At 35.8% G+C, this 19,632-nt stretch overlaps 2 protein-coding genes across 5 annotated transcripts; one reads left to right on the forward strand and one right to left on the reverse strand.

The window, feature by feature from the left end:
• Positions 1–800: 800 nt before the first annotated feature.
• LOC114252134 (uncharacterized) lies at positions 801–14,436 on the reverse strand. 3 transcript variants are annotated; one of them, XM_028186645.2, is made up of 9 exons: positions 13,321–14,436; positions 13,041–13,240; positions 10,910–12,957; positions 10,208–10,341; positions 9,541–10,119; positions 9,369–9,465; positions 8,917–9,051; positions 2,830–2,956; positions 801–1,283 (listed from the first exon to the last, which is right to left on the reverse strand). In XM_028186645.2, exons 1-9 carry the CDS (start codon positions 13,398–13,400, stop codon positions 1,111–1,113), a joined length of 3,573 nt encoding a protein of 1,190 aa, XP_028042446.2. In that variant the 5' UTR covers positions 13,401–14,436; the 3' UTR covers positions 801–1,110. The 3 variants fall into 3 exon arrangements, with proteins under 3 accessions (XP_028042446.2, XP_089587772.1, XP_089587773.1); XM_089731646.1 differs by having other exon boundaries at positions 13,442–13,616; XM_089731647.1 differs by having other exon boundaries at positions 13,455–13,602.
• A 2,124-nt stretch (positions 14,437–16,560) lies between these two features.
• On the forward strand, positions 16,561–19,378 carry ATPsyndelta (ATP synthase, delta subunit). Of its 2 annotated transcripts, none has more exons than XM_028186713.2 (6): positions 16,561–16,701; positions 17,020–17,137; positions 17,283–17,373; positions 17,957–18,063; positions 18,753–18,857; positions 19,216–19,378. In XM_028186713.2, exons 2-6 carry the CDS (start codon positions 17,021–17,023, stop codon positions 19,279–19,281), a joined length of 486 nt encoding a protein of 161 aa, XP_028042514.1. In that variant the 5' UTR covers positions 16,561–16,701; position 17,020; the 3' UTR covers positions 19,282–19,378. The 2 variants fall into 2 exon arrangements, with proteins under 2 accessions (XP_028042514.1, XP_028042521.1); XM_028186720.2 differs by having other exon boundaries at positions 16,632–16,654.
• Positions 19,379–19,632: the final 254 nt, after the last annotated feature.

Genomic DNA, 19,632 nt, shown 5'->3' on the forward strand with positions numbered 1-19,632 from the left:
ATCTCGCAGGGAAACTTCGAATGCTATACTCTACATTGCTCTTTGGATGACCTTGAGCCTTCTGTTATAAGGCCCATTGTGAACGATCATGTCTGAGTGCTATATGTCATCACTGGCAACACACACTGGTCAAAGACTTTCATTAATGTTGCTGTTAATGATACAAGCAACTATTTACCGATTACAAATTTAACGTGGGTGAAGCCGAGAGGTGGTGTAGTTAATCCATTTAGGCTAATACATGGAAGAACCCCAAGAAATTGTTTAGTTTGTCTTCAAGCGACAGGATTTGTCACCGGTCTATCTACTTAAGTAGTAGCGTACTTTCGAGTTATCAGTAGAAGGTATTATATTTGTGAAGCAATCAGTCTTGATGTCTTGAAGTGGGTGGCGACATAAAGTGAATGACGTTATTAGCTTATGACCTGAGGTGCAAATCTTAGTAGTATTATAATAAAGCTATCATACTGTTCAGACCGAAAAGATGGTACCTACACGTACAGAATTACAATGCGCTCTACAACAAGTAAAAACAGGGAGAAGATCGGGAATATTTGAGGTTTATTCTGCTATTAGGGATGATTTCAAAATTTTCATCTATCATCTTTTATAATGTCGGTAAATTGTATCTGTGATTTCAGACAACTTCAATAAACACTTTAATTTCATTTTACTAGCGAGCTAGAAGTCAATGACTCGGCCTCAGTTGCCTTGGATTTTGGCCGTCTATTCAGAAACTACAGTGGTGTAACACTTGTAAAATTGAGACATGATAACTTTTAAAAATCAAAAACTTCGAATTACTTTTTGGAATTAACATTTATTACAAAAGTTTAGATAAAATAAACTGCATTATTCTAAAATGTACTCGAACAATAAAATTTTAATCGACAATTTATTTTAGAATCATCATCATTCCACAACTACTACACATTAATTTTCATTTTTGTATATATTAAAATACAATAAACATATATAATTATAAAATAGACAGTGTGTTTTTATTTAAATTATTTTGCATGTGATATTTATTATATTGCGAGATTATAAATCAAATTTTCATTTTATAAATATATACATTGTATTTGATATCCGTGTAATTCAAAAAGTTTAGTCATCATATTCGCGAGCTATTAAACAAGCAGGCCATTGTGAAGTCAACGTCGGCAGCAGCGCCGCCGGACAAAGTAACAGTTCTTGAACTGACCCCAAAGTATAACTGCCGAGACAATTTAGCGCCCACTCGTAGTTAACTGGTACGATGCTCTGCTCCATTGCGAGGTCTGGAAAACATCATCGGTACATTCACTTGTCTACGGGGAACATAGAGTGATATATTTTCATAAGGTATTCTTTTTTTTTTGTATTGTATTCCATCTTCGAGCCGATGAATTGCCAATGTTACGTACGCCATTAGTGTCACATGCATCAGGCCATCAATTAATTAGTTATGTTATTTTCAATGTTAACTGTTTGTGATGTGGCAGTACTTTTTTAAAATAAATAATTCAATAAATAAATAAATAAATGATAAAAAGCTATTTGGTTTAAGCGACAATTTTGCAACTTTACAGACGAGCCATTTAATGGGTTAAAATTTGGAAAAAATATCATAACAAACTTCTTCAGCTATTTCAATAGGGTAAACTTAATTGAAGTTCAATTAAAAACATCGAATTGTTGATGCTAATATCAAATAAAAGGACATTTAATTACAAAGAAAAATTTCGCTTAAACCAAATAGCCTTTCACCCATCGATATGGTTTTCCTTAAATATGTATTTATATAAAAAATTCGATATGTTTCCTATAGACCCCGAAACGGGTGGAAATGGATTTCGACATTTTTTTTTATGACATCTTCAGATTGGCCTAGGGGGTGAGCCTGTATGGTAGCGATTGGTTAAAGACAAATCAAAGATCGGCCATATTTATCTATAAAGTCATTATAAACTTAAAATATTTCTATACTAATATTATAAAGAGGAAAGGTTTGTTTGTTTGTTTCGAATAGGCTCCGAAACTACTGGACCGATTTGAAAAATTCTTTTTCCATTAGAAGCCGACATTGTCCCTGATGAACATAGGCTACTTTTTTTAATTTTTTTTTAATTTTGTTTCATATGTGTTTTAATGTTTCCGAAGCGAAGCGAGGGCGGGTCGCTAGTGTAACATAAATATTGTATGTGTTCTTCTTCTTGCCCTTATCCCATATGATGAGGAGTCTGCTCATTATGTTTTCTTATTATTATTTTTCCTACCCAAGCTGATAGCCTTGAGAGGCTATTTCAGCTACACCCTAACGTGTAGATGAGCTCACGGGGCTCAAACCGGAAGTTTTGCTACCACTGGCCCTAGTGATAGAATTTGCTTATTTTATCACCGGATCGGTACCGCGACCCACTGAGAAGATCCGGCGAGAAACACAGTGGGCTGTGTCTATGGGCTTGTCATCCTGCATTGGAATATGACATGAGTTTTACGACCGACATCTTGCGTGATGTTAACCCTCTTTGGACTATCCATAAAAAAATTACGCGTTAATTTTATTGTATTTTACCTTTCTTATCTCGGAAACGGCTCCAACGATTTTCATAAAATTTAGTATACAGGGGATTTCGGGGGTGATAAATCGATCTAGCTACGATTTATTTTCAGAAAATGTTGTTTTATTCGTGTTTTCAATAATCAACTCTTCCCGACATCTATTGGCGCATAATAATACTATTTTTCTTAATTGAGGGCAACTAGCCGCTTTAAAGATACAACAAGATGGCGTTATAAAAAAAAAACCGTGCAAAGCTCGGTCATCATCTAGTAGGTACTGACATATGAAACGATCCTCTTGCGTATTCTCGGGCTCGGCAAGTAGTAAGGCGGGACCAGGTGCGTCCTTACTAATACGAACATATTTCGGATCAGTCACGACACGGCCACCTGCGGCTTCCAGCATGCTCTGTAGAAAAGGAATAATTGAGTAAATACCTAGTCTTTGTAAAAAGTATCCGTATACCAATGTTTGAACTAATTCTAAATATCAGTTATTGTTTACACTATTTTACCTTACTACAAGTTTACATGGTTAAATATATTGAAGCACTCTTGGCTTGTTCATAAAATACTCGGTTTAATTGGGCGATCGTTCGTAATTCCAAAATGCTGGGAGTCCTCAACAGAGCGAAGCGGTACTTCACGCCTGGACAAAGGCTTTTGCTTTATAAAGCACAAGTCCGGCCTCGCGTGGAGTACTGCTCCCATCTCTGGGCCGGGGCTCCCAAATACCAGCTTCTTCCATTTGACTCCATACAGAGGAGGGCCGTTCGGATTGTCGATAATCCCGGTCTCACGGATCGTTTGGAACCTCTGGGTCTGCGGAGGGACTTCGGTTCCCTCTGTATTTTGTACCGTATGTTCCATGGGGAGTGCTCTGAGGAATTGTTCGAGATGATACCGGCATCTCGTTTTTACCATCGCACCTCCCGCCACCGGAGTAGAGTTCATCCATACTACCTGGAGCCACTGCGGTCATCCACAGTGCGTTTCCAGAGGTCTTTTTTGCCACGTACCATCCGGCTATGGAATGAGCTCCCCTCCACGGTGTTTCCCGAGCGCTATGACATGTCCTTCTTCAAACGAGGCTTGTGGAGAGTATTAAGCGGTAGGCAGCGGCTTGGCTCTGCCCCTGGCATTGCTGAATTCCATGGGCGACGGTAACCACTCACCATCAGGTGGGCCGTACGCTCGTCTGCCTACAAGGGCAATAAAAAAAAAAAAAAAAAAAAAATCAATAATCCTCAGACAGCCACAAAATTTTCAAAGTAAATACAATTGAAATATCAATTTTTATTCCTAGCTAGTAATGGCCTAGTGTAGTTTAGTCTCACATAGTTGATTCTTAATGTTAGGACAATTTAAGATCTGGAGTCCGAGACCAAAGAGGTTATCTCATTTGTTTCGAAACAAAGGCTTCTCACGCCGTACACAAATTACGTTTCAAATAATCATTATTTTCAAATGGCAACCTTATAGGTATAAACTTATTATTATTTTGTTACACAATCCCCAACATCAACTAACGAAACTAACAACAACTAACGAAATTGGCCACGTCATTGTGGGGTTCAACGTTCAACGCGGTAGGTAGCGGCTTGGTTCTGTTCCTAGCATTGCTGACGTTCATGAGCGATGGTAACCACTCACCATCAGATAGCCGGACACTTGTATGCCTATAAGTGTAACAAAAACACTGACTAAACAAGGTATTATTATGATTTTGTTCCTTCGTGTCAACAATATTTGCAATAACATACAATATTACACCATTTAATAGATACTACAATCGTCGTCAACATGTGTATTATTATTATGATTCATATGAAATGTAATCTTTGTTACTTTTGCACAATACATTTTTGCGCATTAAAATATTAGAAAATGTAGTGTATAATATAAATGTTATATTTGTTTATAACTTATGTTTATAGTATATCGGGGGTGAACGGCTAATTGGTTTAACCGACCTTTATCTTTGTAATTAAAGGTGCGTTTTATTTGATATTAGCATCATCAGTTTGAAGTTTTTAATTGAACTTCAATTAAGTTTACTTCAATCAAATAGCTGAAGAAGTTTCTTTATTATAAATTTTTTTCTTCAAATTTCAAACTTTAAATGGCTATTCTGTAAAGTTGCAAAAACGTCGCTTAAACCAAATAGTCTTTCACCCCTCGATGTGCTATATGAAACATCGAAGAGTCATTATTGGAATTTCTCGCCGGATCTTCTCAGTGGGTCGCGTTTCCGATCCGGTGGTAGATTCTGCGAAGCACGGCTCTTGCTAGGGTTCGTGTTAGCAACGTCGTCAGGTTTGAGCCCCGCGAGCTCACCTACTAGTTAAGGTTACGCTGAAATAGCCTCTCAATGCTATCAGCTTAGGTAGGAAAAAAAAAGGAATTTCTGGAAGTTTCTGGCATACTATAGAATACGATAGATAGTCCGCCAGTAACTAACAATAAATTTATTTGTTGTTTTCATTGTTGATACTAGTCAAGGCTATATATGTACTATATATTAAGGTTAAGTTATCAAATTATTGTAATGTCATAGGACCTCTATGCGTGACCACATTTTCAAGTTAATCGGACGTATGAAGGCGGAAAAACTAACTTTCAAAGATTCCGTTAAAAACAAACATAACATGCTAACAAAAGCATGTTAAAAGAATCATACAAGTGTATATTATATGCTAGTAATAAAATAATATCTTGGTTTCAATTTGTTTTGCTTTTTCTAGATCCTGTTTTAAATCCTCTTAAGAATTTTATTGTAATGATTTTTTATCAAAATAGATATGACAGGAAAATTATAAAGGTCGCAATTTTACTTTATCATTTGTTTGTGTTTTTATAACACGTTTCATGATGAACATTGATACTAAATATTACAGATATCTGTTTGGCTTTCCTGTTTCTAGGATTAGTTCGTTTTCCAAATATGATTAATTGTCTATTACATACAAGTTGTGGTCCACCGAAATACTTTATTTGCAAGTTATTTTAATTATATTAGCGTCGATAGGAAAAATTATCGGATTTAAAATGGTTATTGGCACCTACAGATGTGAATCCATCTGCTTAAGGCATGAGAATGAAGATTCAAATTTATTGGAATCATCATTATCCTGCCCTTCTCCCAGTCACCTGGGGTCGGCGCAACATGTTTTCTCCTTCCATATTCTTCTATCATATGCCATTACTTCGCCCACTCCCCTCTTACCCCTATCGTCTTTCACGCAATCCATCCATTTCTTCTTAGGTCTACCTCTTCCTCTATATCCTTCCACATTCATAGTTAACATTCTCTTACCAACATCATTTTCATTTCGTCTCATCACATGTCCATACCATCCCAAACGCGCACTTCTCAGCTTCTCTGTCACAGGTGCCACTTTCAGACTTCCTCTAACATATTCATTCCGTATTCTATCAATTCTCGTTACTCCACACATCCAATCGCGATATGGTGTACCGTGTTGGAAACAACCCGGGTATAAGTTTCCATAGTGGTACCGTTCTAACCATAGTATTTGTTCTTAAAAATAGAGGCAATAGAGAATAGAAATCAAATCAGGATAAATAAATAAAAGTATTAAAAACCTTTTTTTCCCCTACCTATGCTGATAGCCTTGAGAGGCTATTTCAGCTTCTCAGTGGGTTATGTCTATGGGTCAATTTACTCGTCAAGCCCTTGGTCGCAAGTGACGGGTTCGGCGGGGACAGTGACCCGGTTTAAACCTGCAAAGGCTTGTGAGCCTGCGCGGTTATGGTACCACCACCGACCTGACGACTATTTCTGCTGTAAAGCATAAATTGTTGAAAATTCTGGTTCGAAAATAGGAACAGCGGTTATATTGTACTATTGAGATTTAGACTTTAGATTTTTCGGATAGGGGGCCGAACTACATACGGTGTGTTCGCGTCTAGGGCTGTGCGCTGTATGTGGCACTTGACGTTTTGTAGATGTTTTAGGGCCCACCAAACCACTCCGCTTGCACCGTCTTACTCAACGTTCGCCCAGGGTAAGAATCCAGATAGAGTAGGAGGTTTCCCGCGGTCAATTTACGATTTAGACCTCGTGTCTCAAGGTTGCTGGTGTCGCTCAAGGTGTGATGTCTAGGAGCGTGGATGTAAGCACTGAGCGTGGAAGAAAAATAACGTGGTTCGAGGAGGCTGGGGGTTCAAACCCGTGTCAGTTTAATAATAACCGAACTGTTCTCGCTTTGTATTCTTGGCATTCTTGAAAGAAAAATAATATTAGGTATTGATAGACAGAGGAGCTCTACTTTTATATAGATTTGTTTTTGGGATAACTGATAACTAGAAAGCTTTTCCAACTTCGCCAGGATAGTTAGGCGAATTCAAGGGCTCAACCAGGACCGGATGGTTCGCTAAAATATCTTCGAACACCTCCACAGGAGACTCAACGGATCGATGGTTTGCGAATGCATCTGCTACCGGATTGAAATCGTGTCCCGCTGAGAACCTCAGCGCACTGATATTATGGTCTCATATTGAACTCTTCGACAAGCACGATAAGTACCCTGACTTGTGCGATTCCTGATCTTAGCCTTAAGAGCTAGAAGCAATGATGTAAGCGGATCTCGTGGATCTGTAAGTACATGTCGCCGGTGATTGGCTCCTACGAGCCGGATTAGGGCTGTTACTCGAGGCGCTCTATAGGGCTGGAACTAGTAGTTTCTTAAATTTCTGGATCAAGTATAATATACGACAGGCAAGGTAAGTAGGTAAAGCGAACGTGACTTTGAAACGTGAATTGAATTCTCGACGATTACTCAATTGGAATTCCGGCTAGTTTTACAAACGCTCTAACAGCAGTTACTAACATTTAATTTCTCTGGATGTGATTATTAACCTCACGAGCACATGCTTGAATACATTTCAAACTAGTTATATTTATAGATAAAAAAAAAAAATTGTACCGGTAATAACATGTAATGGGCCTCCGCCATTTATAATAGATTAGATATTTTTACATAACTTTTGTTGAATAACAGAAAATTAAAGAAACGCAATTACCCCGAGATAAATTGAATAAGCCTCTGATAGTGTATATTCCGTCTTGATTATTGTTAATCTGATAGTGTAGTTTTTCTAGTTCGTGTAGAAATAGCGAATGCGAGTAAAGCTGTCCGTTTTCATACTGATATGAGAGAGTTGTTTTATATGAAATCCGCAAAATTATAATTTGCGTAATTACTGGTGGTAGGACCTTTTGTGAGTCCGCACGGGTAGGTCCCACCGCCCTTATTTCTGCCGTGAAGCAGTAATGCGTTTCGGTTTGAAGGGTGGGGCAGCCGTTGTAAATACTAAGACCTTAGAACTTATATCTCAAGGTGGGTGGCGCATTTACGCTGTAGATGTGCATGGGCTCCAGTAACCCCTTAACACCAGGTGGGCTTTGAGCTCATCCAGCCATCTAAGCAATAAAAAAATACATATATTAGATGCAGCAAAATATAATTGAAGGAACGATTGAGAAATGATTCGGTACCTCTTCTTCGTCCAATATGCCTATCTTTTTTTTTTCGGGCCGGGGACCTCCTACGAGGTCCCCGCGCCTAGGGGGCGCGCGGGATATTTGGACTTGACGATCTGCAAGGTGTTGAGAGCAGACCGCGGGCCTAAGGAATTTTAGGGCCCTACCGCACTAAACGACTCCCCTGCACTCTTACACCCGACGATCGATCTCCGTCCGGGGTCAGAACCCGGTCAGAGTAGGGGGTTCCCTTTTTTTTTCCTCCCTAAGCTGAGAGCCTTGAGAGGCGTAACCTTCAGCGTAACCTAACTAGTAGGTGAGTTCACGGGACTCAGACCTAACGACGTTGCTAACATGAACCCTAGCAAGAGCCATGCTTCGCAGAATCTACCACCGGATCGGAAACGCGACCCACTGAGAAGATCCGGCGAGAAACTCAGTGGGCTGTGTCTGAGGGTTAATTTACTCGTCGAGCCCTTCGCCGCAAGCGACGGGTTCGACGAGAACGATGACCGGTGCTTGAGGTACCTGGAAGCACCGTTAGTGAATCGGGAGGATCCGAAATGACGTCTTTGGGGCGACGTCGACTGCTTCCCATTCTGTCCGCAGGATCGGGAATGCAATTACCGGCGGCCACGATGAGGGGGTTCTCGTGTCGTGCCGCTTTATCGAAGTGGAGGGGGTTCCCGCGGTCTACACTACAACCAGACACGCGGCGCCACCCCGAGGGCGTACGGGCGATGCCGCTGCTGTTCCGGAATACCTCGCTGGGCCAAGACAAGCCTGCTAGGTCGGAACGCGATACACCGCCGACCGGAACCTGTCTATCTAGTCCAAGCTAATAGATTATTACTTAAGTTTACCTTTAGAGTTTGAAGATCTAGTACGGTAAACGACGGCATACAGTAGAATGTGATTCCGTGGAATAGCTTCCGTTTCGAGATACGCGACCGCTTCGGTCCGGGCTCCCCTGTGCTGTCCAGAGCTTCGTAGGGTGCCTATAAAAGTATCGAAATATACTTACTTGTTATTTTTTTTGTTTATTGCCCTTGTAGGCACACGAGCATACGGCCCACCTGATGGTGAGTGGTTACCGTCGCCCATGGACTTCAGCAACGCCAGGGGCAGAGCCAAGCCGCTGCCTGCCTACTGTTTTAAGTAGCAATTAGAAGTATGGTAAATATTTTATACCAATTTTTTTTTATTGCTTGAGCATGTGGACGATCTCACGACTCACCTGGTGTTAGTGGTTACCGGAGGCTATATACATCTACAAATAGTGCTATAGTAAGATTTTACATAAGATAATACTTACCTCGTCGACATATTTCTTAAGATGCAAGCACTTTTCCACCCACTCAAATGAAACTATCCATTTGCCTGCCGCCAAAGCACACATATATTTAACAGATCTGAAATGCCAGATTAATATGTTTTAAACTAAATAAATATTTGAAATAATAATAATAATAAATTGATTTTAGTACCTTTGTGATTTTTTTTCTTCATCAACGCCAACAACTAAATGTGTTAAATTATTTGTATATTTATCTACGTAGCACCATTTATTTTCAGAGCAGAGGACTTTGAGTTTTTTAAGTTCAGCTGATGTCAAACAAGATCCCGCGACACAAAAATCTTTATTATTGAGCATCAAGTTGCAGGTCCCCAGAGCTCTTGCTATCGGTGTGGTCTGAGATTTGTCGAAAATTTTCTTCATAAATTCTTTTTCCTGGGTGTTTTCCGGAAGCGCTTCCGTTGGAGGACAAAATGTCTGTTCTGGATCATCATTAACATTGATTTGCTCACTCTCGAAGTTTAAAGACTTTCTTGCCATTGGCGTGGACTTGTGTTTGATTTGATCGACAAACTTATTTATAGTCAACGGGGTGTCAAGGGTCTGTTTCTTAGTATTTGTATTAACCACGGTTACATCTTTGCTCTCATTAGTTTCAGCCGTGTCTGTTAAATTAATAACACTTTTGATTTGTTTCAGATCTCTTCCAAGATCACATTCTTTCACAGTCGAATTCTCCTTTTGTTTTCCTTTGTTGAACGAGTGACATCTGTAATGATAGAATTAAAAATTAATACACATTAAACATTAACATAATATAGGTAATTCGCAACTTTTAATAAGTGATTAATACAAACTTTTGTGGTGTCTCTTCCACAACACTGTCGCAGTCGTCATCACTGGCTTTCAAGCAGTCTAGTGGTGTTTTGACATTTTGAGATAGGGCAGGTGTTAGTGTATCTTCCATGTGTTTATGTACTGTATCTGGCATCTAAAATAGTGATTCTTTTGTAATTAAGTCATCATTATGTTTATAAATTTATAAATACATGAAATAGGTGTAAGTTTTAGTAGGTATATTACAAGTTACAAGATCACATGGATGCCAACAATATTCACTTTGGAAAGTAGTAATGCATTCTGGTTTTAAAGGTATTGTTATGTAATAAATACTATTGAGACTGATTTCATGGCTCAAGCTGACTGACTACTGGCATTTATGCTGACATGTGTTTGGGTCCCTATGTCCTTAATCCCAGGTGTGCCATAAGTCTGTCTGCAATTTTTATATCACCATTAAAAAAAGGGAAACAAACTGTCATTTTATTTATATACATTAAAATATATACATTTATACATGTTAAACACAACAATAACGAGCAAACAAACCTGTTCATTACAGGAAAGTTTGCCTGATGTGGGAATTGAACCAAAAACCCTCAGTCTAGTAATCAGAGGTGGTAACTACTGTACCACAGAGGTAATCAGTACAATATTTAAAGTATTCAAATTAAATATTTCATGAACAGCAAATAACTAATTCTATTCAAAGCACTTACTTCACTATTGGTTGTCTTTTGAACTTCAGTATGATTTTCACAAATAGAAAATATATTTTCACTATCCTTTTGATTTTTATTTTCATAAACTGTTTGGGAATTAGCCAGTGTTTTGTCAGTGGTGAAGCATTCCACAATTGATCTCTGAGTTTTACTAATAACTTGATCTTGTGTAGCGGTTGTAAAATTTTCTACAGTCTTTTCTAGTAAGTTGGAAGCTTCTTTGACACTTTTTGTTTTTCTTGTATCTTCTATATCAGCATCAATGTTTGCAAATACTTGATCCATAATTACATCATAGTTGATAGGTTCAGTTTCTTGAGCATCATTTTGATTAGACATTGATTTATCTTTAACAGCAGTTTCAAAAGTACCTGTACATGAAATCAGTTTGGTTTTTTTATTACTTTGTTTTAAATCTTCTTCATTTGGTTCTCGTATTCTTTTATTATTGGACTGTTGTGTTTTGAGTTTAGGGGGTGCTCTTGAAGTTAATATTTTTGAACCAATTTTCGTTTGTTGACTTAATAGTTTTACATTATTATCAGTCATTGAAGCACTGAAAATATCTAAATCATTAAGAAGTTCAATATCTGCATTTTTATCAATTACATTGGATTGATTCTCCTTGATATTATTATTTTGCTTAAAATTTTCCATATTCATATTTGATAGTTCTTTTTCCACACTTTCAGTGATATCAAAATGGGCTGTTGCTGTGTCAGCTGAAGAAGTATTGTGCTTAGTTGATACAGATTTTTTTAAGCATTGTTCAGGTTTTTTTTTGATAGTATTTATTTTTGTTGTTTGATTTTCTTGCATTGACTTTTGTATGTTTTCTTGGTTTATGTTTTGTACTTTAGATACTAGATCATATGGCCCTAGTGTAGTTTGTATTTCACGGTCAGTATTAACTTTTAGTTGAACATCATTTTCTTTTTTTCTAATGAAAATATTAGTTACAGTATTACCTATTTTTATAGAAATTTCTATGTCATCATTTGTATTTTCTTTTGATGATGTATCAATTACATGATTTACTGTTCTTATATTTTCATCTTTTTTTTTTGGACTTTGAGGACACAGAGAACTTTTTTTAAGAAAAGGCATTGTGGTTGTTTTTGTCTTTTCATTCAATGAAGGTTTTTTTTCTGATTTGGGCAAATTTTTTGTTGTATTTAAACTTGTACTAATTTCTTGTGAAAAATTTACTTGACTTGAGCTGTTATCAGTATTTCCACCAATGCCATTTAGTGCTGTAGGTATATTAATTTCTGGACTTCTTTTATCTATATTTTGATTTTTTTCATCCAAATCACAACCTTTGTTTAATTCATTGCACTTTTTTTTACTTTCAATGTTTGGAGTGTTTTCATCAATTTCACAGTTTAATTCCTGTATATCTTTCATATCAATTATATTTTCTTGTTTATTTGAAATTTGAGTTTTCTTAGCCATTTCAATCGAAACATTTAATTTGTTTCTGTTTTTTTTGTTCAATTTACTAAATTCTTTTCTCATTCTTTTAACATTATTCCAATTCTGTTTCACTACTATGGAATTTTTTTCTATATCAGAATTTGTTTCTTTGTTTTGTTTTAAAGCAAGTGTATTGTTATTTTCTGTTTTAGCATTATTGCTACTAATATTCAGATCCCTCATTCTGGAACTTCTGCGGGGGTTCTGTGTAGTGTATTCTTGGTCTTCAATTGAAAATGGCTCAATGTCCATTGGGCCTGCAATATTTTCTTTATTTATGTATGCATCAGAATCTGGCATAACTTCAATCTTGTCCCAGTCATCTTGAGCTGCTGGTGCCGGAACCACTACTGAACAATTTTTCACAGTATTGACTTTAGTATGAACTTGAAATTCATTTGCGGACAATTCTTTATTAACAATCTTGACTGTGTCTTGTGATGATTGTCCTGAGTTTAAAGCTGAATTTGTAAACTGGTTTTGAGAACTGGCAAGCCACTCTTTGACATTATCAATTGGGTCATTTATAAATCCAGGTTGTTTTGGTGTTTCCAGTGTAAATTCATCTACTGAAATATATAAGCCATAATAAATATTTACAAAACCAATTTACCTGTAAGAATTTCGACATTTAGCTATAAATTTAACTTACGTTTAGTTTTGAAAAGCTTCTCAAATGCATTGCCTAAATTTTGTACATGTTCAGTCAGGGTGTGTAAAGGTCTGTTCAATTTTGCAGATCGACGTTCGAGCAGCGTAGCACAAATAGGGCAAGTACGTCTTTTTTTCCAACATAAATGACATAATGAATGCCCACAAGAAGCTGTTTCAGGTGCAACATAGTATTTACAGCTGTAGTGGTTAAAGAAATATCACATTAAATTAATGAAAAAAAGGATTGCCAGTAACATGTTCATATTTCATGTATTTACCATTCCAAGCAAGTGACTTGATCAATTTGCTCCGTAACCAGTTGGGATAATAAATTGATATCTAAATCCTCAATTAACATTTTATAAAAAAAAAACAATTAAGAACATCAAAATCCCTTACAGGTTGATCGCACCTAATAATCACAAGATCTTCAATTTCAGTAATTTATAATCAGCTTTCTTGAAATAATAATATGTAAAATGTGTGTGATTTTATTAATATTTTCCCGCCGGATTCTAATTTCCGAATTACGTAGTAAATATTATTCCGTCATCCCGGAGACGTCAATTTTTTTAAAATGTCAAATTCACAGCTAGGTTTCATACTTCAGTGGTACCAGCTGAAGATCTAACATATTTTTTTATTAATAACTATTATTGTTAACGACATTACTTCAAGTTGGTTATTTACTGATATTCCTGAGGACTTTCGAGAGTAGCCCGAGAAGCTAAATCAAAGTAGCTATTTCATTTGCTTTTTCCCAAACTAAAGACTTGAAAATCTCGTATTATTGTAAATAGTACTACGGCAAAAGGCTATCTAAAATTTAATGATAGGACTTTATTGTTTTAGTAGTTTCCTTTGCTTAAGCTCTAGAACATCGGTAGGTAGTATAAATCGAAAGTATACAGGGTAGGACTACCATCTCGGTGTAAAAGCGTCCGCTGAAAAGGACCAATTAAGGTGGCGCCATAGTAGCAAGTGGAAAGATTATAAAAACAGTGTCTTATACTATTTACCACAGTCCACTTCAATCCAGCACACTCCACTCTGCTATATTTATATCATTTCCACTTCCTACATAAGTGCTATTTTGGTGAATTTCCATAAAAAAAAAAAAAAAATTGTTGTTTATAGGTAGACATTTTTTCAACAAGATGGTGTTTCTTACCTCTACCCTCCTTAAGCGGAAGTATGGAGGTAGAGGTAAGGAGAACCGTCTCTGTGTGTAAAAAGTAGGCATGTGTAAGTAATGCGAGTGATATTACTCCGGTAATATTACTCTACGATGTAATGCAACATCACACATTACGCGAAGGAAACAAACATCACACTATCACCCAACATGTTTCTGTTTCTTTCTTTGTCGTGTAATGTTGCTTAATACACGAACGGAACCGAGCGAGCGAGAGAGACCGATCGACGCTGCAACGTGATGGCTTGACGTGCAGTGCTACAGCACTACGCAAAATAAATGAGCAAGCGACACGGAATTATTCCTAGTGATTTTGAACCGTATGCCCTGGCCGCTAGGTACATTTTTATACCTATGGTACGTCTGAATTTTAATATAGGTATTTGTGTTTATATTTTTCATGCGGCCAGCCGGTAGCTCCCCGCAAGTAGTTACTTAATTTCTTATTCGCAACTTTTGTAAAATCGCTAGTCGCTCGTAATTGTTTAGTAATATTTCATATTAATTTTTGTGTTTGAATTACATAAGCACTTGTTTGAAGATAGTTTTATTATTTGTTTTAATGCGTGTTTAATAAGTGAAAGAAAGAATGGCGTCTAAATGAAAGTACAGTCCTCTTTGGATGCATTTTGAGGAGACCGCGCCGAAACAATGCGTCTACTGCTCTCGTATATTAACATTATCGTCGAGCTCAATTTGCAGTCTAAGTCGCCATAAGAAATCCGTTCATCCGACAATAAATTATATTAATTAAAAAATAAAATTATTATATTATTAAGTAAGTCAATCTCTGTCAAGTAATATAACAGTATATTACAATACAAATTATGAACACATAACTTAGGTAAAGATTCGGGTGTATAGATACAATGTATTCGTCACAGTATCTATTGAACGCACCGAGTAATGTTAAGAGTGATGTGTAATGTTTTCGAGTAATATCACCTGTCTGTAAAAGTGATGTTATATCACATTACATTGGGAAGTGATGTTTTACGCAAGTCTAGTAAAAAGTGTCCGTTAAAATGTGCTAAATAAAGGCACTGTAGCAACCGGGTAAAGGACATGGGCCATTTTCGGCCCAGCTACTAGTGCTCTCAAGGACACGAATGAAATATCTATAGAAAAAAACATTTCATTTTTCATACTTATTATAAAATTTAAGGGTATTTTAATGGTGGGATAATTAAAATCATAAATAAAAAGAAATTAGCATGACTAAGCTACATTGATAATATTGAAGGAGCTGCCATTGGTAAAATATATTTATATTTTAAGCAATCCACATTAAATCTTCATAAAAAAGACATTACATTGCAAAAAACAATATCCCCATGAACAATATTGATTTTAATTTGTTTATAATAAAAGGAATATATAGTCTATTATTCAAACTTAATTTCATTACTGTCCTTGAACTTCGTTTAGTGGGCCGTGCAATGTATGAAGAGTGGCCCATGTCCTTTAAAATAGGGCGCTGAAAGTTATTAGAATAAGATAGAGAAATATAAAAGGACGAAAGAACTGTAAGCACTACAAAATCACAAAAAGTATTTTATTTAAAGCTGATCAGAAAATGCATTCGATGTCTCCACGTTTTACCACAGCAATAATTTTAGAGTTATATTGACGAAATTAGTTTGGACTACGTAAGCATGTGAGGTTTTGTATATTACACTATCTATCACTAACTGCTCTAGTCATTCAATATATTAAATTTCCTAACTCAGCATACTTCAATCAGTTAACAACTACTCAATTCATATCATACCCTGTGCCTATGCTAGCGCCATTCTGGAGGATTTTTGAACTGATATTCAGTACTGAAAGAGGGACACTTTTTCAAGCTTCTCCCATAAGAGACGGTAATCCTTACATCCACCCTCCATAATTCTATTAATTTAATAAGTGTATTATCTATGCTTATATTTAAGTGATTATCTAGGACTTTTTGGCGGGAACGCAAGGAGTGAAGTTGTATGATTTATTTTATTTTGTCTATTTAGCGTTTTTTCAGGTTTAAATGTGTAATAACCGTAGTTTATTAACTGTTTAATACCTGTGCAAGTGCACAAATGTGGGAAAATGAAACAAAGCCGCTGGACGTCACTTCTCGGGATCCTCCAAAAAATCCACTGAAAAAATCTCAGTAAATGACCACCATTTTACTGAGATTATATTTCATCCCATATCATTTCATCTCATCTCATTTGATTTGATTTCATCCTGTTTGATCAATGTCTCAAATTAATCATCTTCATTTCATTTCATCATTTTTCATAAAAATAAGAATAAATTAAAATAAGGTATGACTTCAAGGTCTTAGTTACCAGGTCATAAAATCCCCTAAAAAAAGTGATTATCTATGGTGTATGTCCCAGTCCTCCTGTCAGAAATCGGAAAGAAAATTGCCGAAAGTAAATTTCCATTTGTAATAATTTGAATAAAAAAGAAAGATAATCAGGTACAAAGATGATTTATAAATTATTTCACTAGATTAAAAGGCCCAGTAAATAATTATTTCAATATACCGTTAAAATAAAGCTAAAAATTTTGTAAAATTATTACATAATCTAGTCTTGTTTTTATATTAAATTTTAGATTTTCCAAGACGATTTGAATACTGTTATTGTATTTTCAAATGGTCGTTAATGTTGAAAATACATTGTGTCTGATTCTGCTGATCAATACTTTAGAGTATTAAATAGGTTAGAATCTGGATATAGGTATAAATTGTTGCTGGGGATTGATTTAAAGTTAATGATTTTAATGTTTCTGTTAGAATGGCACTGGCATTCCGTGGTGTAATCAGAAATGTAGCTCGTCGGCTTCAAGTACGTAACTATGCAGATGCTCCCAAAGGTGACGAAATGGCATTGACCTTCGCTGCGGGTAATAAGGTAAGTTTATTTTCATTAGTGACCCCCTACTGCTATCTCAAAACTAAAAGTTTTCAATATAGATTTAGAGATGTAATGATTTTGTCTTTTATGTTAGACTGAACGTTTAATCCAATTAAATTGTAAACTTAATTTTGTATTCCAGGTCTTTTATGACAAACAAGTTGTCAAACAAATTGATGTACCATCATTTAGTGGTGCTTTTGGTATCTTACCTAAACACGTACCTACCCTGGGTGAGTGATAATAAACTACATAAAATTTATTTTGTGTACAAAATTCATCATGATGAGGCAGAAACAATTATTTTGTATGCATTTGTAGCCATAAGGCACGTCTAGTTGCTTTATTTACAAATCTAATTGTTAATAAATGTTTTAATAACAACAGGAAATCTCAGTTTAGATTAAGTGTATTATAATGTATATTTTTACGATTCTATGATGTAATTTTTAAAAAACACAAATTGAAATGTTGTCCAGGCATTAATGTGAGATTCTTTAACCACCAAAAAAACTAATAAAAATCAGCTTATGCACTATATCCGCAGTCTTAGATGTGGGAGTTAGATGTTAGCTTTTTTATATTAATTTGCCTATCTATGAAATACGAACTCAGCAATACAGCAAGCAATTTTGCACAATTTATATTGAACAATGTTTTCCATTTAGACTTGTAGCATATTTTCTTATATATTTGAGGAACAGTGCTATGTATGGAATAAGCTTACCTTTAAATAATGATATTTTTATTAGGAATCTTTGAGAACCCTTGGAAAAGACTACTTGGAAACTTATAATAATTTATTTACATTTACAGCTGTTCTTAGACCTGGTGTTGTTACAATTCTTGAAAATGATGGGAAACAGAATAAAATCTTCGTATCGTCTGGCACAATTACAGTAAATGATGACTCCTCAGTTCAGGTAATGATTTTAAATTTTGAAAGATAATTATGTTCAATGGAGAGTAGATTTATTATTTTTGTAGAGAGCAGACCTGTTGCCTAATGGTGGCCTCTGATTCAATGAATGTCTTTATTGGCAAAAGCGCAGCCAATCCATTGTCGTCTACTGTAAGGTGCACATTAGTTTGGAGTATTGACATTGCCAAAAAATTTATGACTTAATAGGTAAGATGCCTATACTCCTATGGTAGTCCATGGTAGCAATTTCCATTTCACAGTGCTTGCATAAGAGAGTTCCAAAGTAATACTGTTAAAGACAATTTCACAGTATTACTTTTACTTCGCATTTCTTTTAGGTAACATACATGCCTGAGGCTCTAAAAGGATACAAGCACTGAATTTATAAAACAAACCTGGCTGATAATTGTAGATTTACTATGATTGTAGATCATAATCCACATTGATTGTATTGTAAAGGAATATTATATAGACTTTATTGGTGGTTTTATCCAGGCGTAGAGGTCTAATGACTCATTCAGTGCACTAAACGTGTCCTGAAACTTGAATGAATGGTGTTTGGGGATAAAGAGTATAGGATTGCTATGTTAAGGTTCAAAGAATTGGATATTAATACAGTCTTCAAATAATTATGATGAGAATTGACTTTTTTAAATTTTAATATTGATTGAATGTAATTCTTAATTTCAGGTTTTAGCCGAAGAGGCTCACCCTCTGGAGAGCATTGACCGTAGTGCTGCACAGGAGGCCCTCAGTAAAGCACAGTCTGAATTCAATTCTGCTTCTAATGAAAAGGTATGAATAAAGTTTTATATAAATTATCCCACTTTAAAAAAAATCTTTACATAAAAGTCAAAAGACGAAAGAATGCAACTCTTATTTTTACATATTTTTTATCACTATCATGACTGAACCTAAAGTTATCCTTGAGTTCATGGGTACTCAGAATCTTACACATCACAATACAAAGATCATAATTGATATTATCATCATTGATTGATAAAAATTGATTTTGTTTGAAAAATATCACCACTGCCACTCTTAAAATGGAAAGCACAAATACTTGGTAGCAAGCGAAAAGACAGGATTGTGATACTTCTATTTCATTTAACTGTACTTTTACTTTAACTAATTATCTATTTATAAATTTCAGGCTAAAGCTGAAGCTGCTATTGCTCTAGAAGTAGCTGAAGAGATTGTGAAGGCTGCATCAGCGTAATCTTACGAGCTAAATAAAATGAGATTGAACTGTTCGCTCTAAACCATCATTATTTAATTACCTCTATGTATAAATAAAAACAATTCTCTGTAGTATACTTTTTCTTTGTATTTAAACCATATGATCTATTATGGAATTAATGACGGTTGCCGAAAATTTCAGTTTAGTAACAAACTTTCAAAATCAATACTATATAAAATGCATCATGAAATTTGACATGTGATTGCCATCTAACCTTTCTTGTAAAACCACTTGGCGATGAGACCTCGTACAGCTAGAATTTCACATGATTTATGGCTTCGAATGGGTTCGTTGTTTAGCAAATCAGGGATGTAGACAATAATTGCTTAT

This window comes from Bombyx mandarina, chromosome 12 (assembly GCF_030267445.1).
Source record: "Bombyx mandarina strain Sakado chromosome 12, ASM3026744v2".
Lineage (NCBI taxonomy): Eukaryota > Metazoa > Arthropoda > Insecta > Lepidoptera > Bombycidae > Bombyx > Bombyx mandarina.

What these genes read in the sequence shown, in the direction of transcription:
- LOC114252134 (XM_028186645.2), bottom strand. Translation starts at nt 13,400, where the DNA reads ATGTTAATTGAGGATTTAGATATCAATTTATTATCCCAACTGGTTACG. An exon ending in GAAGAAAAAAAATCACAAAG is followed by an intron (nt 9,466 to 9,540) that starts GTACTAAAATCA and finishes CTGGCATTTCAG; the next exon opens with ATCTGTTAAATATATGTGTG. An exon ending in GCAAGAGGATCGTTTCATAT is followed by an intron (nt 1,284 to 2,829) that starts GTCAGTACCTAC and finishes GATGTTTTCCAG; the next exon opens with ACCTCGCAATGGAGCAGAGC.
- ATPsyndelta (XM_028186713.2), top strand. Translation starts at nt 17,021, where the DNA reads ATGGCACTGGCATTCCGTGGTGTAATCAGAAATGTAGCTCGTCGGCTT. An exon ending in TAAACACGTACCTACCCTGG is followed by an intron (nt 17,374 to 17,956) that starts GTGAGTGATAAT and finishes TTACATTTACAG; the next exon opens with CTGTTCTTAGACCTGGTGTT. An exon ending in ATGATGACTCCTCAGTTCAG is followed by an intron (nt 18,064 to 18,752) that starts GTAATGATTTTA and finishes TCTTAATTTCAG; the next exon opens with GTTTTAGCCGAAGAGGCTCA.